The sequence below is a fragment of the Chionomys nivalis genome, chromosome 11 (genome assembly GCF_950005125.1).
Source record: "Chionomys nivalis chromosome 11, mChiNiv1.1, whole genome shotgun sequence".
In the NCBI taxonomy this organism is placed as follows: domain Eukaryota; kingdom Metazoa; phylum Chordata; class Mammalia; order Rodentia; family Cricetidae; genus Chionomys; species Chionomys nivalis.
The window spans coordinates 78354263-78371215 of record NC_080096.1 but is presented as its reverse complement, the minus strand read 5'-3'; the positions used below and the strand labels follow the sequence as shown (position 1 = coordinate 78371215).

Genomic DNA, 16953 nt, shown 5'->3' with positions numbered 1-16953 from the left:
GAACTACTGGGCACCAAACATTGGGCGTGGAACCTAATGAAGCAGAAATGGGCCAGGTGTTCTCATTCTGGGCCTTATGGCCCACAGCCACATCAGAATCATGGGGAGGATGACACAGTGAAAGACTAGAGAGCAAGACCATCATATGTAAGGTTTCTGATGACTTGGGAGGGGTAATGGGGCATTTCTAAGTTGTGTTTATGAGGCTGCTTCTCTTGGACGAGATGTTAATAAATGTTCCAGGGTAAAAATAGAGTCTACAGGCAAGATGGTGTTACAGACAGTGAATTCAACAAAGCAGCCCTGCTTTTCATACTGCAGGCTTCCCAGAGCCTTAACAGAATTAAAAGCAATACAGGAACCTTCATGAAGGGGGTGTGTACAGAGTTTTGATTGGGAAATGCTACTCTCCAAGAAAGTGTGTGTGTGTGTGTGTGTGTGTGTGTGTGTGTGTGATGAATGTGAATGTGTCTTTAGGTATGTGAAGGTAAATGCGCACAATTATGTGGATAGAAGTTAAGAGGGCAACAACTAGTGTCTTTCAGTTTCCACCTTATTTTAGAAGACAAAATCTCTCCCTGAAACTGGAATTCATTGATTCAGAAAAAGTGTATGTCAAACAAATCTCAGGGACACTTCTGCCTCTGCCTTTCTTATACTGGGGTAACAGGTATGCACTACAACACACAGAATTTTGAATAAATATGAGTAAGTCTGTGCTGAGGTCTTTATGATTGCAAGCAAGTATTTTGCCCACTGAGTCATCTCTCTAGCTTGTAGTGAACAGGTGTGGATATGAGTTATGCTTCTCCTCTCTAGCACCATCCAGAGCCAGTGGTGGCAACAGAATCACTATCACACTGCTTGTGAACTACTTAAGTAATGCTTTAATGGCATTAGTTTGATTACTACTTGTCAGTAAGTCTGTATGTGGTAGGGAGACATTTTCAGGAGATCAGTACCAGGCAGTTCTTGTTCATCAAGGACCTCTATCATACCATCAATTCCAAAGACATAAAACTGTAAGTGATTTCAGATGTTCATATAGTCGACAAGCATTTGCTAAATACTTTGTATGTTTTAGATTTATAAATATGAAGCATCTATTTGGGATAGAAAGGCAGGAAACAAGAAAAGAGAAACAATCTTGTGCTATATTCCTTGTATATGCATGATGATTTAACAGTTGGTTGCCAATTCAAAAGGAGAAAAATTTCTGACTGATCAACATGGGAGAAAGTGCTGATATCTGAGCTGAGAGAGGAAAGGTGAGAAGAAACCAGGTAAAACAATAACTGTTGGTAATGGAAGATGCAGAAAGAACAATGGTGCAGGAGGTTCTTCTATTTATGTGTTGCTTTCATTGGTTGAATAAAGAAACTGCCTTGGCCCTTTGATAGGGCAGAACTTAGATAGGCAGAGTAGACCCAACTGAATGCTGGGAAGAAGGGCAGTGTGGCAGATGCCATGAATCTCCTGCCTGAGACAGATATGGATTAGAATCTTGCTGGCAAACCACAATCATGTGGTGATACACAGATTTAATAGAAATGGGTTAATCAAGACATGAGAGTTAGCCAACAAGAGGCTAGAGATAATGGGCCAGGCAGTATTTAAATGAATACAGTTTCTGTGTGATAATGTTGGGGGTTAATCTAGCAGGGTGGCCGGGACCAAAAGCAGGCCCTCTCTCCACACTATAGAACAACACACCAGGAGCATCAACCTCTGCAGAAAGGATGTGCTAGATGTGTTCATGAAACATGACAGAAGCAGCCAGTTTGGCTGGAATAAAAAAAAAAATCAGAGTGGACATTTTTGGAAAAGACATTAGAAATCAGATCATCATCATACAAGGTCTACACATCAGAGTTTAGAGTTCAGATTTTATTGCAAGGAGAATGAGAAGCTACCCAAGGTCATTAGCAAATCTAGCTCTTCTGTCTAGGGAGACTGAATAACAAGCAGAGTAGAGTTGCAAAGAGGAAGTAAGAAGTGACAGCAGTCCTGATGTGACAAAGAAAGGCAGACTGTTTGTTACATACTTTGAGGAGCTATGCAGCATCAATAAAAACACAGAGACAGATATTGGGCTTCAAGCTGAAGATAAGAAAAGCAAAGCAATCAGCCACTGGTGCCTACCTCTACTTCAGACCAAAATGGGTGATCCTGCCTCCACAAATTCTCAGACTGAGACTGAGTGGGAGATTGTCTCCTCACATCTTATATTCCTTTCTCCTGTTGGGAACAATATATGCACAACCACCATCCAGCCTCTATGGCCAACTAACTGATCTCCAAAATATATACGGAACTCAAGAAATTAGACATTAAAATTCTAAATAACCCAATTAAAATGGTTTACTGAACTAAACAGAGATTTCTCAACAGAAGAATTTCAAATGGTCAAAAGATACTTATGGACATGTTCAACTTCCTTAGCTATCAGGAAAGTGTAAATCAAAACAACTTTGAGATACTATCTTACACATGTCAGAATGGCTAAAATCAAAAACACTAATGATAGCTTATGCAGGAGAGGATGTGGAATAAGGGGAACACTTATCCATTGCTGGTGGGAATGCAAATTTGTGCAACCACTTTGGAAATCAGTGTGGCATATTCTCAGAAAAATGGGAGTCAACCTACCTCAGGATCCAGAAATACCACTCTTGAGAATATACCTAAAAGATGCTCAATCATACTACAGCAGCTTTTGTTCAAAATGATCTTCATAGCCGCATTATTTGTAATATCCAGAACCTGGAAAAAACCTAGATAACCCTCAATGGAAGAATGAATAAAGAAAGTGTGGCAATTCACACATTAGAGTACTACTCAGTGGTAAAAAACAATGACATCTTGAATTTTGCATGCAAATAGATGGAATTAGAAAACACTTTACTGAGTGAGATAACCCAGACCCCAAAAGATGAATATGGTATGTACTCACTCATTAGTGGATTCTAGCCATAAACAAAGGACATTGAGCCTATAGTTCATGATTCTAGAGAAGTTAAGTAATAAGGTGAATCTAAAGAAAAATATATATAGACCCACCTCAAAATTGGAAGCAGAGAAGATCGCATGACAAAATTTGGGAGCATGGGGGCAAAGGGTAGAGGAAGGGGAGAAGGGAAAGAGGAGGGGAGAGTGTGAGAGTTGGGGAGAGCTTGAGGGAATGGAATAGTTGAGAGGGAAGAAGGACAGATATCTGAGCAAGGAAAAAGATACTTTGATTGAGGGAGTGATTTTGGGATTAGCAAAAAACCTGGCTCTAGAAAAATATCTCAGGAATCCACAAGGGTGACCCCAGCTAAGACCCTAAACAATAGAGGAGAGGGTGCCTGAACTCATCTTGCCCTGTAGTCAGACTGATGATTATCTTAAATATCACCATAGAACCTTCATCTAACAATAGATGGAAAGACCCATATTGTATCACTGGACTGAGCTCTCAAGGTCCAGTTGAAGAGCAGAAGGAGGGAGAGTATGAGCAAAGAAGTCAAGACTATGAGGGGTTTACCCACTGAAACAATGTGCCTGAGCTAATGGGAGCTCACCATCTCCAACTGGACTGGGAATAAACAAGCATGGGATCAAACTAGTCCCTCTGAATGTGGTTGTCAGTTGGGGCAGACTGAGGGGACAATGACAATGGCACTGAGATTTGTCTCTATTGCATGTACTGGCTTTTTAGGATCCTATTCTCTTTGGGTGTATACCTTGATCAACCTAGATGTAGTGGGGAGGGCCTTGGACTTTCCACATGGCAGAGTGCCTCTCTTAAGATTGGAGGGGGTGAGGGGAAGGGGTGTGGAGGAAGTGAGAGGAGGGGAGGAAGTTGGAATATGGATTGGTATTTTTTAAAGTAATAAAATAATAATAACAACAATAATAATAATAAATATGTGCACACCCACCACCCAACCTCTATGGCTAGCTAGTGTAACTGCTGGTATTAAAGGTATATGCTACCATGGCCTGGTCTATATGGCTGACTAGTGTGGCTGCTTTGCATTCTGATTTTCAGGCAAGTTTTATTTATTAAAACACAAATATCATATTACTTTATTTCCCATTTTTCTAAATTAAAAAAAGAAGGCTAAAACTAATATAAGGAAGTGTATATAGTAAGTATAGTAACTTTATGCAATACATACAGGAAATAAATACATCAACAATATCTAGTCCATATGCAATTGTCAAATTCAGAGAAAGTACTCCATATCTATTCTATCTTGATGAGTCCAAAAGGTTGTATTTAATTGACTTTTTATTCTAATTTGCATCATCAAATTATCTTTTAAAGTCTCTCAACCTTCTATACTTTATACCTCTTTAGTAAATTTTTTTTTCTGGTGGCATCCTGATTGGCCTCTTTAGGAGGTTAATGTTCAGTATTTAGGGACTGGAAATTATCTCAGGTAAAAGAGCATGAGAGGATCAAATGTATAGTGTCAGAAGGACAGAGAGAAAAATTAAAGTGATATGCTGCTAACATAGCAATGAATTTGTGGGGATGTGATTTGTTACATCATTGGAATACTCAGATTAACATTCCCCCAATAGTAGAAAAAAAACATATGTTAACATATGTTTCTGGGGAAAATATTAGGTTTTATAAAAGAAGAACCTTCATCAACCATTAAGCTTGTACACGAATAGGGCACAACAGCTTCTGATCTTCCAAAGGCACCAACAGCTCTACCTTTAAAATGATTAACAGAAAAACCTGTATGGATTGCACAATGGCCTTTAACAACAGAGAAACTTCCAGCTTTAGAACAGCTGGTATAGGAGCAACTAAATGCCCAGCATATTGACAAATGAATCAGCCCTTAGAATTCTTCTACATTTGTTGTTAAAAAGAAATCTAGGAAATGGAGAATGGTAACAGATCTAAGAGCTGTTCATAAGGTGATTTAGGAAATAGACTCTCTACAATCTAGAATTATTTTGCCTTGTCTATTGCCCAAATCATGGCCTCTTATATTTATTGATTTAAAAAATTGTTTCTTCACTATATCTTTACAGTTAAAAGACAGAGAATAAATTGCTTTCACAATTCTTATCCTGCTAAGAGATATCAATAGAAGGTTCTCTCACAGGTAATGTTAAATATCCCCACCCAGTGCCAATATTTTGTATGACAAGTGTTGAAAATGATATGTAAGCAATTTCTTTCTACTTTATCATTATATGAATGACATTTTGATATCTGATTCAAACATAGATAATTTAGAAAAATGTTTGAAGAAGTAAAATTTTGCCTTGTTGGGGCTTAGAAATCTATTTATTAGAAAGCTGAGATTCCTTCCAAGTAATGATCATTTAGTATTTATTACAAGTCTAAATTCAGTGCTGTGTGTTCATTAACAATCTTATCCTGAAATTCTCCTCTAATAGGAAACAGAGAAATTATAAAGGGAAGGTCAAATTTTTAGAAAAAAATAAAATAAAATTCTATATGTCATTTTTAAATGCTGATATAATATGAAAAACTGTTCAATAGTCTTATAGAAGTCTTCTTATAAAAACTGTGAACCATCAAATGGATAGTCTTGAAGGGTAGGTGACATAAAGATGTTTCAGATAAATGAAGGAATGAAGGCAGATTAGTCCTCAAGAAGAGAGAAGTGATTTGAGGTCCAATAGCCTTACGGGTATGAAAACAAAGAAGACAGAGCAGCACTTTCAGTAAACTCGAAAGAATAAAGATACACAGGTGAGCTGGGAAAGATTTTTTAAGTGACCTGAATGTGCAGTCAAGGAAAACACGCAGGACAACATTTCTAGACTTCAATGCATGCTGCCTGAGCATTCTCACCACTTTACTACACTGCTACAGCATTCTTCACTTAATGAGTCCCATTTGATGGAACTGGAAAATTGAGACTCAGAGAAAGTGGTGACTTTTCCAAAACCATACAAGTTGAAAGTGACTGAGTTAGCATTACTACACCACCATTGGTGATTTCAAGAAAACGGTTATGTACCACATGAGTTTCAAAAATGAACTCTGTAATGGTCTCCCATAAACATGCAGATCTTGTCTGCATTTCCAGTCTCCTGATTCAAATTTCACAAAATCAGGACCAAGATATCATTCAAATAAACACTTCATTGTGAGTTGTGACTGCCACTATTAATGACATCTTTATGAAAGTGTGTCATTCAAGTGTTTGGGAAAATACATAGCATTTTACAAGTACAGGACATGGTAGATAAACTACTATATTTGGAACAATTAGTTGAAATTTCCTGCCTTGGCACTTTTTATGGCAGTGGTTCTCAACCTGAGGGTCACGATCCTTTCATAGGAGTTGAATATGAGATATTCTGCATAGCTACACTATGATTCGTAACAGTAGCAAATTTACAGGTTTGAAGTAGCAACAAAATAATGTTATGGTTGGGGGTCACCTCAACACAAAGAACTGTATTAAAGTATCACAGCAGTAAGAAGGCTGGGAAGCACGGTTCTAGGGCATCCACTATCACATCACCGTAGGTTTTTCTGTCTTGGTGTGACCATCTGTAAAATGTGAGTTATTAGACCTACTTAAAGAGGGCTCTCCTGAATAAGGTGTCTATATCATTTATATAACTTAACCTGCTGCCTCAAATAAGTTAGGTGTGAATAAATGGGAAAGATAATTAATGGGAGTCAGTTTATTTATTTATGACACACAGAGAGGATGTCAGAAACAGAATTGTTGAGGTCAAAAGAAACAGATTCAGTAGAAGCAGTAAAGATACAAATATCATGTAATTTTGCAGGCTGTATTCATAAGCTTGAACACACAAGCTTATGATGGAGGAGTGAGGAGGTGCAAAGAAAAGCAATGAACCAAAGACCACTGGACAGTCTGAAAAAAAACAAACAAACAAACAAAAAAAAACAGAAGAGCAGGTTCAAAAATCAGACAACAGAAAGTGGGGTCCTCCCATAGACAAAGTCACACAGGTGGTCAGAGGAAATGACAAGGTAAGAAGACATAGGAAAAAAGAGGAGGAAGAGGGGGAGACATTGCATGAGAAGGTACTATGAGATAAGTGTACCTTAGGTAAGTCTAATGGAATGAGCCAGCAGACACAGTTGCAAAATGGAAATAAGAATCAGTTCCACCTAATCTATGATGCCAATGCATCCTGTATTCTTCAGGGTTCTAAAACGTGGTTCGCCGACAATATTCCTGGGGGTCCTTGCTGCTTGCTGACTTCCAGTCAACGGTTCTCATGCCTTCCACAAGAGCGCTCTGCTTCTGTTGCACTATTTGTAGAAACACCCTTGAAAAGAGTACCTGCTGCTTGCAATTCTGGTAAGAGGAACTGTCCTTATATTCCCTTTCATCTATGCGACCACTTTAAAATTTAGAGTGTTCATTGCCACCCTCAGGTGAAGCAGAATGGGTCTCAAAGAGATTATCTCTAACCTCAGGGGCACATCCCATTGTCTTCAAGGGGGCTTAACAGAGTGGAAGTGCTAGAAGGGAGAGAAGCAAAGGGGAGGTGAGGGGGAAGGTTCCCAGGATCTGGGAACACAGAACAGACTTGTGTCTTCTGGCTCTGGTGCCAGGAGCTCATACCTCGAGACTTGTTCCTTCGCTTCCTCTTCCCTGTAGAGGCACTGCGCGAGGCTGGCTGCAGCTGACCGATCTCCACTGGTGTGTTAGCACGGAAACTCTCCTTGAACTTCTGCATCAGGGACTCCACTGTCTCCTGTGTCGCCTCAGCTGCTGCTACAGGGTGGCAATGGGGCTGAGGTTAAGGCTTGGCCCACACTCAGTCCCTGGGGGACTGGGACTGGCCACCTTGAGTCTCTGAAACTCCATCTTTGACCTACTAGTGATACTAAACTACAAGTCAACTCATTAGACTAAGGTTATATACATTGTTGGCATTATCTATCACCTACTAAATTTTAGGCATCGGAAGAAGCCCTTGGGATATAATGGTGAAAGTTTAGGTACAATCCATGTTTCAAGTAATTCATAATCCAGTCAAATATGTATCTGGTAAGGTCCAATATCTGGCAACCATTCTAAATATAGAATATAACAACAAGGTACTTCAGCCATCCAGAAAGTCAAGGCAGCCTTCTTGCAAAAGGCACTATTAGTAATGGAGGTCATAATGATGAGTGGGAAGTACCAAAGGCAGCGGAGCAAGATAGGAGCAAGAGGATATTTGGGATGGGGTGTTCTGAGCGAAGGAGAAGCAAGTTTGATGGGGGCAGAGGGGTGAGGCCCTTCAGTAAGAGAATGGAGGGCAGTGTGGGTGCAATGGAGTCTGCACACAGAGGGTACGAAACGAAGAAGGAGCATGAGGACTCTCTGCTACAATATTTAGCTTGGATTTCATTTAAATGGCAAAGACTTATCACTGAATGACTTTAAAGGAGAAGCTGACGTGTAATTTCAGTCGCTTTGCTATTACTAGTGAAAGTATGGGGAATACACATGGAAACAGGAAAGGAGATGGGGACTACAGTTTCTGCATAAATCACAGATGGGTAATAGTGACCTGAGTGGGGACAGCAGCAGTGAAGGTCACATAATAGATTAGTGATAAAACTACAACTTCATGGGATGCTGATAACATACTCCACACCCCAAATTTATCAAGAAAAAAAAGGCCTCCAAATGAGTCATAACATGTTCTCCATGCTAACAAGTGCAATTCAAGCTTGCAGATCTGTCAGTCCAGGTGGAAGAAACAACCGGTGACTTCTCCATGTTCTCATTTCCAGTTTCCAAACTGAGACTAATAGGAAATTCCAGGGAATAGAGAAAATGAGGTCAGAAATTCAGAGAGAAACTGTAGAAGATAAAAGAAAAAAATAGGAAGGCTTGAGAAAGATGAGAGATACTATCAAAGGGAGGGGGAGGAAAGCAGCAGACAAAAACAGGACACAGCTAAATGGTCTCAGTGCCTTTGTTCTGAGAAATATTCAAAGACAACCCGGACTTTGAAATCTTCAAACTCAGACTCCCTCCATCCCATCTGTAGAGGCTGAGGAATTTCTTCTCAGGTGGAACACCCTACCACCTGATGCCACACGATGGCATGCACTAGAAATTCATTTTTCTTTGGGCAGATTTCTCCAGATCAGACAGAGAATCCCCCCCCTCAACTTCTTAATACCCACTTCTTGTTTTCTCAGGAAAAAAACCTATTAAATTAGACAGATGTATCTGCAAGGTAAGTCAAAACCAGAGGGTGGATTTGAATATTAGGTTCTGTGGGAAGCCCAATCTTCGGGGATAGGGAGAATCAGATTGCTAAGAAACACAATTGACAATGCAAATGAACCATATGGTGACATTCTAGCTTCATCACCTACATCTTTTGCTGTCTACTCCCCAGATATTTCAAGTCAGGTCTATGAAGGTGATCCAAGGAGATTCTACTTACAGACTTTCTATTATAACCAAAGGTTAGTTACAATGATTCTGAGAAGCAGTATCATGTTAAGTTTAACTCAGTATCCCGAGAAAAGACTGATTTGACCAGAATCATAAGAGGATGCTTGACTAAGGTCAAATATTCAGAACAAACCATGATTTGAAGTCTTAAAAGAAGGAGAAGAAAAAAGAAAGGGGTGGAGAAAAGGAGAGAAAAACTTCAGGAAAGAGAGAAGGTAGGCTGCAGGCTGGGAAAGAAAACCTCACCAAGGAAGCTGCATCAGGATGTTGGGATTTCAGTCTCAAGTTCTGTACAATAAAATCTTTGCTTGTAGTATTTTATTATGACATCCCTTTGGAAGAACCAAACAAAACTCCCTTGTAATGCTTATTATACTGGAAGAATGATGAATATGATTTAATAGTTGGCTATGAATGAGAATTGTATAGCAAACTTGTACTGGAATCTAATGGTAAATGATGATACAAGAGACTATAGCAGAAAATTATTATCTACTAATCTAAAAAAATAAAATCATAGCAACCCATGTGAGATAATACAAGGGATGAAATCAGACGCCTAAGCTAACCTTGGGCCTAACCCTTAAGGAGTAAGTTGGAGAGTGATAGAACAGGATACTTTATGTCCTCCTCCAGTCTTGGCACATATATGTGCACACACGTGCTTATACAGTGAAAAAGGGAGACAGCGAGACGGATAGAGAGGGAGGAAAAGAGCAAGAGTGAAAGTAAAAAGATCACCAAGGAGCACAAGGCAGAACCTAGTCCAAGGGTGAGCTGAGAGTAGCCTGGAATAGGATAGCAATGGCGGAGATCCAGAAGTAGAGAAAACAATGGAGAGAATAGGGAGTACTGAAATAGGATATACTGAGATGTCATCAAATTTGAGTGTTATATTGGATGTAAAATACCAACAGAATGTGATGTTATAAGGATAGCAAAAGAAAGGGGAGAAATGAATTTGGCTCCTCTTCTTCTGGCTTTAGACAACTGTGAAATGATAGTGCCTAGGTGAGATGAGGACCACGTTTGACAAAAATAAACATGAATATATTTTTTATTTAAAAATATTTTGTTTAAACAGAAAAGGTGAAATGGTATGGGAAGTCCTTCTGTCTATGTGTTGCTTTTATTAGTTAATAAAGGAACTGTCTTGGTCCTGCACAAGAAATAGAGGTAGGCAAGGAAGACTAGACTGAATGCTAGGAGGAAGAAGGCAGAGTCAGAGAGAAGCCATGTAGCCCCACCAGAGACAGACTCTGGGAATTTTAGCTGGTAAGCCATAGTCACATGGTGATACACAGATTAACAGAAATAAGTTAAATTAATTAGTAAGAGTTAGCCAATAAGAAACTAGAACTAATGGGTCAAGCAGTGATTTAATTAATACAGTTTCTGTGTGATTATTTTGTGTCTGAGCTGCTGAGCAGCCAGGAACCAACAAGCAATCTCCCTACTACAAGATGGTGGGTCAACATGGTGGACTAAATCCATGTAAAACCTGAGAGAGCTTAAAAAGGAACTCTAGATCCTAAAAAACAAAATTTAGCTGTATTTATTTTCCTGAATGGGCTTTGTTTGCTGGTGGCATGCTGTGGCTCCTTTAAGAGAGGTTTTCTGGATTAAGAGGTAGCAGGAAAAAAAGCCATGGTTTTGAAACACCAGCTTTCTGTGCTGTGCTGATGGTGCAAACTCTGACTCTTTCTGGAGGTCTGGCTATAGAACACTTGAATGGGGTTTTTGGCCCTGGGTGCTTGTATGCCTGCTTGGGAAAGTAACTGAGACCATGCCACAGCTCAATACCCCCACTGCCTGGGCAGATGGTAGGATCAGGACTGCTAAGAGTGCACAGGCAGGAGAGCATAGAAGATTCCTGCTGCCATACACTGAGATATTTCAAGGCCACACAGTGCTCTAAGTGACATATTTAACTATTACTCAGATAAAAAGGGTTTATGTGGTGCATGTTTATTCTCAGAGTTAAATTACTGAGCATGGTTCCTACCTAGCAGTCCCAGAGCTGGCCATTCTGAAAGGTGGAGAGAAGTGGAGTCAGCATCCAGAGCCACTGCAACTAAGCTGCTTACCATTTTAAAAACTCTTCAGGAGAGTAAAGAATTACAGGTGATGCAATAAAGGACAGATTCAGAAATAAAAGAATTCTAAGTGGGTCACAGCATTGGATAAATGTACATAGTCTTAGGAGAGAGAAGAAAAAGAGTATAGAGAGTTAGAAAAGAAGTAAATCATTTTTTAAAAAGTCTTTAAAGATACAGAGTACAGACAGTCATAGATTAAATTGAGTAAAGAAAAATATGTCATGTAAAGATAGAAAATATACAGAGAGTCTGAATTATGCATATTACTGTGTTTTCTTTGAAATTTTTTTGACTATAAAGGAGCTAAGCACAAAGAGAAATTTCATTGTATGGGCTGCTAAGCTAAACCAGCATATATGTTCTAAAGGTTTAACTTCCAAATTTGGGTCTAAGGATATATTGCTTTGGAAAAGAAGTTTTTTCTTTTATTTCCACAGAAGATGAGAATCTGTGGATTACTTCTAGACAAATATGGTTTGATAGACCACACCCCCCGAGAGGTCACCATGAATACCCTCAAAAAATTACTTCACCCAACTGCTGACTGAGATGAACCTAGCACACAGGTTGCACCATGAAAGACCTGATTAACAGTGCCTCCCAAACAGCAGGAAGCAGTATGGATAAAACTAGACCCATATTCCCAAATATGGTTTATAAATGTTTCTTTTACATTTAAAAAAGGATATGATATAGAGATTTGCATTGATATGGATCTTGGTTTATTGATACAAATTTAAGGTCAGCCTTGTTATATGTATATTTCTGCTCTTGATTATGATATTATGATTGTGCAGTTCATTTAAAAATGTAATGTATAATTAAGAAATATAGGTTAATAAAAATCATCTATAATAGTCAAGCTTATAGTTAGTTAGTTAGATTTTTTAGATATATAGACATATATTTCAGTTAGATAGGTATTCTTCAAATCTTTCAGAGACCTTCAGAATATGGCATTTGAAATGTTTTAAGAAGTTAGGACTTTTCATGACAATGAAATATATCTGCTTCGGACAGCACCAATTAATTAAAGAGAAAGATGGGAATTAAAGAGGCTCCTTATAGAGTTTGTTAGATAAACTGGACATGCGGGATCCACACAGAAATGGCTGCTGAACTTGCCTAAAGGTGAGATGATCCTTCGGGGTTCCTTTTTCATGAAAGAATCTGTGAGACATTCTGCAGGATACAGAAGAAAGTGACTGGCAAACTGCCAATGTAGGCAGAACTGTCTTTTAAATTTCCTGCTTCATGGAAAAATCTGCTGGATATTATGGGCCTTTGGCTAAAGAATGAATGCTTCAATAGTACAGAAGAACTTTGGGTGACTGTCTAGGCAGCGAGATATCTCTGTCAGTTCTAGAATTTTGGAAGTTGATTACAAGGTACTTCCTGTTTACTTAGGTAATATTATATCCTTCCGGAGTCTTTGATGGAGTTAAAGAATTTATAGTTATAGTTTTCCTCAGTTATGATAAAAGATAAAGTAGATATAAATATTGTAACTGTAATTCTTGTTTGAAAACTGTTTTTGTTTAAACAGAAAAGGGGAAATGGTGTAGGAGGTTCTTCTGTCTATGTGTCACTTTCATTGCTTAATAAATAAAGAAACTGCCATGGCCTATTGATAGGGCAGAACTTAGGTAGATGGGGAAAACTAAATAGCATGCTGGGAGAAAGAAGGGCAGACTCATAGAGAAGCCATGGATCCTCTGTCTGAGACAGATGCCAGTTAGAATCTTTGTCTGTAAGCCACTGCCACATGGTGATATATAAATTAATAGAAATGGATTAAATTAATATTAGGGTTAGCCAATAAGAAGCTAGAGCTAATGGGCCAAGCAGTGTTTTAATTAATATAATTTCTGTGTGGTTATTTCAGGACTAAGCTAGTCAGATGGCCAGAAAGAACAAGCAGCCCCTCCTTGCAACAGATACCTGTTTTGTTATATGTAATTTTACTATGTTAATGTTAAAAAGCTTCCTTTTATATTTAAACATAAAAGGGGAAGTGATGTGGGATTTCCTTCTGTATGATTAATAAAGAAATTGTTTTGGGACTACACAGGGAATATAGGTAGGCAGGGAAAACAAGACTGAATGCTAGGAGGAAGAAGGCAGAGTCAGAGAGAAGCCATGTAGCCCCACCAGAGACAGACTTTGGGAATTTTAGCCAGTAAGTCACAGTCACATGGTGATACACAGATTAATAGAAATGGGTTAAATTACTATGTAAGAGTTAGCCAATAAAAAGCTAGCGCTAATGGGTCAAGCAGTGATTTAATTAATATAGTTTCTGTGTGATTATTTTGGGTCTGAGCTGCTGAGCAGGTGGGAACTAACAAGCAGCCTCCCTACTACAAAATATTGTGACCTTTTAGAGACAACCGAACAGACAGGAAGGGATGTGATCACAAACTTACAAGTGCAAGCATATACTGTGGGTGCCCTATACACAGGGATCCCACTTTTGTTCACAGTTAGGCTGTTTACAATGTAGGAGATATAGGGTACATACTCCTGACTTATGCCAACTGCTCACTATTTGGACCACCAGATCTCTGCCTCTCTGCCAGATTCAATCTGTTCCACTGAGACCCTGCAGATTATCACCTGGCTTATTGCCATCTAGTGTCTTGCTGGGCATGGCCAGTAGGATGCTCTGGCTGAATACTGGAAAAAAGAATGTAAGAGTAGTTCTTTCCTTTTCCCTTCTTGTCTATGTAACATTTTTCTGACAGAGACTAGAATATTAGGTAATACTGATTCTGTTTCGGTCTTCTGTTTCATGGTTCCAGTTTTTATAGGGATCAATAAAGTCATTTCCCCATCTCTCTGTCTTTGTTTCTATTCTATGCTGGTTGTCTGATATTACTCACTCTGGTATCTCAATATTTCCATCCTGATGACCTTCACTTTGCCTACACTTCCACAACAAACCCCCTCATGGCATTCTCCTTACAATCCTGTTTTCACATGCTTCTTTATCTGACCCGAGCCTTATCTGGGGTACTAGCCATGCCCCTTTCATGGTTCTAACACTTATCAATTCCTGATGGTCAGTTCTTCTCCTGTTATTTCTGTTTGATTTTTCCTAAACTGATATCAGTTTAACTAATTGTTTCAGAGGACAACACACAGAGAGAGAAATTTTTCTTCTGTGAACTGCAAGGGCTCCTGATCCTGATGTCACAAATCCCATCCATCTGTTTGGATGCTCTTAACTTGGCGACAGTGGCAAGAGCCCAGACAGGCTTAGGGTGGCAGTGCTCATGGAAACAGGTTGATGTCATCCTGTACTCTATTCTCCTCATCTCCACCCCTCCTGACCCCATCCAACAACTCTCACAATATTAATATATCAAGTTGTCCAAACAAGCCACCTTACTTTTGGTTACCTGCTAAGCTGTGCCTCCCTGCAGCAGCAAAATGTTCAACCATTGCCTGGATGAATGCAACAGATGGTGCTTGATAAGAGCATCTCTGCACAGCCCAGAATAGAGGGAGAGGAGGGGGCTGCCACCTCCTTCTGACTAACACATGAGAGATTGTTAAGCTTAATGAGAATAAACCATTAAGGTCTGAGGTGAAGAGACCTAATCCTTGAGAAGAAAGGAGGTGAAAGGAGGAGGAAGAGGGGGATGAAAATAGGTAGAGGAAAAAAATCACGCTCAGTAATAGAGAAAATATTATAGAAAAGAGTTATAAACAGGAAGGTAATGGAGAGGCAGGGCAGAGCAGAAAAGCAAGGAGTAGGAAGACAGAGAAGGAAGATAAAGCAAAGGGAGACTGAGAGAGACAGAGACAGACATACACACACACACACAGAGAGAGAGAGAGAGAGAGAGAGAGAGAGAGAGAGAGAGAGAGAGAGAGAGAGAGACTCAACTCACTCTACAGAGGCATGGAGGCATGCCATTTTCCAGATTCCAGGCAGGTTAGGACATGTAGCCAGAAGAAGATATCCAGACAGACTCAGCTCTCAACTGTGCAACTAATTTGCCACCCACTGCTTTTTGCATACAGTGTTGTCTGGATGCTTTTCCACTAAAATGTGCATAGATTTGGGTTCAAATTTCAATAGCACATCCCTTACTCTCTTTAATTTTTTAGACACTTCTCATCTGTGTTAGAAAGAAAAATTCACAGTTCCCAAGCACCAAGATCCTGGAAAGGATCTTGACATTTCTTTATACTTTCTCATTTCCTTCTCCTAACAAGTTTGAAAGCAACTATCATTAATTCCTGTCTACATATGTGTAGACATGTGTAGACATGAATTCAGAGCATTTAGATGATCTTCCAAAGCCACAAAGCATGTTTGAACTCATATAATAATGCCTGATATTCTAGGTCCATGAGCTATCACACTTAAAAACATGACCTCTAATCAGTTTGCTATATAGAGATGGACTTATCAACCTTATTGCTTGGATGATATTTCTGCAGGCCTACATAGCCGCTCTGATGGTGGCCCTTCTTCAGGTTATCTAGACAAGGAGTCCCCAGCAACCTAGAGATGATTGGACCCATTTTAAGACTCCCCAAGGGTACAGGTTCTGCCCTTATTTCTTCCTGGCACTACTCACTCACTGTAGATCTAAGCAAGGAAGACAAGATAATCAGTAGATGTTCATTGGTTGTATTGCAGCAATGAGCAATTATTGCTTCAGTACAACCAATGAATCATGTAGGTGGGAAAGCTTATTGGGTTCATCAATTTTCTGGTCTCCATGGGGCAATGAGAACAGGATAATTCTGGGAAGAGGATTCTGCAGTCTGCAGTCGTGACCTAGCCACAGAAAAAGCAAGATGTAACTACCTCGCTGAATAAGGTACTGAGCGATGTGGCTAACATAAGCAAGAATAATGGGTTAATATAAGTTATAAGAGTTAATAAGTCTGAGCTACTAGAACAATCAGTTAATAACTAATGTAGACTTAATGACTGTGAGAACTTGACAGAACAGACACCTCAGACAACAAGAAACAACTTAAGACAGAAAGAATCCACTTTGGTTCACAGTTTAAAGGGGTACAATCAATGATGATGGGAAAATATTGCGACTGGAGGCTCTCTACCTATGGCTGTGCAAGCTTGCTACAGCTGCTTTGTGTATGGTACTTAACAAGGAGCAGAGAGACTGGAGTTGGAAGAAGTGAAAACTATAATCTCAAGGTCTCCTTAACCTCCAGTACCTGTTTCTCACCTCTTAAAAGTTATTCAAAACAAGCACCACCAACTAGGGACCAAGTAAGTGTTCAAATACATGAACTTGTTGGTGGCATTTTTACAGTCAAAGCTTGATACCTGCTGTCCTGAAGCTATTTTGTCTACATGGAAATGTTTTTTCCTCCAAACTGATACAGTCTCATTAATATATAAGAATTGGGAAGGTTCTGAAAATTAAAAGATTCAT

At 39.3% G+C, this 16953-nt stretch overlaps 1 protein-coding gene across 5 annotated transcripts in view; it reads right to left on the bottom strand.

The window, feature by feature from the left end:
• The window catches only part of Astn2 (astrotactin 2), a 987955-nt gene that overhangs the window by 691820 nt on the left and 279182 nt on the right, over positions 1-16953 (bottom strand). For 3 of the 5 annotated variants that reach the window (XM_057784266.1, XM_057784268.1, XM_057784270.1), the window contains exon 4: positions 7593-7745. The exons of 1 other annotated variant lie outside the window; for it this stretch is intronic. In XM_057784266.1, coding sequence (XP_057640249.1) covers positions 7593-7745 — 153 coding nt within the window. The remainder of the gene's footprint in view (positions 1-7592; positions 7746-16953) is intronic. One more of the 5 variants, XM_057784267.1, reaches the window with a different exon arrangement.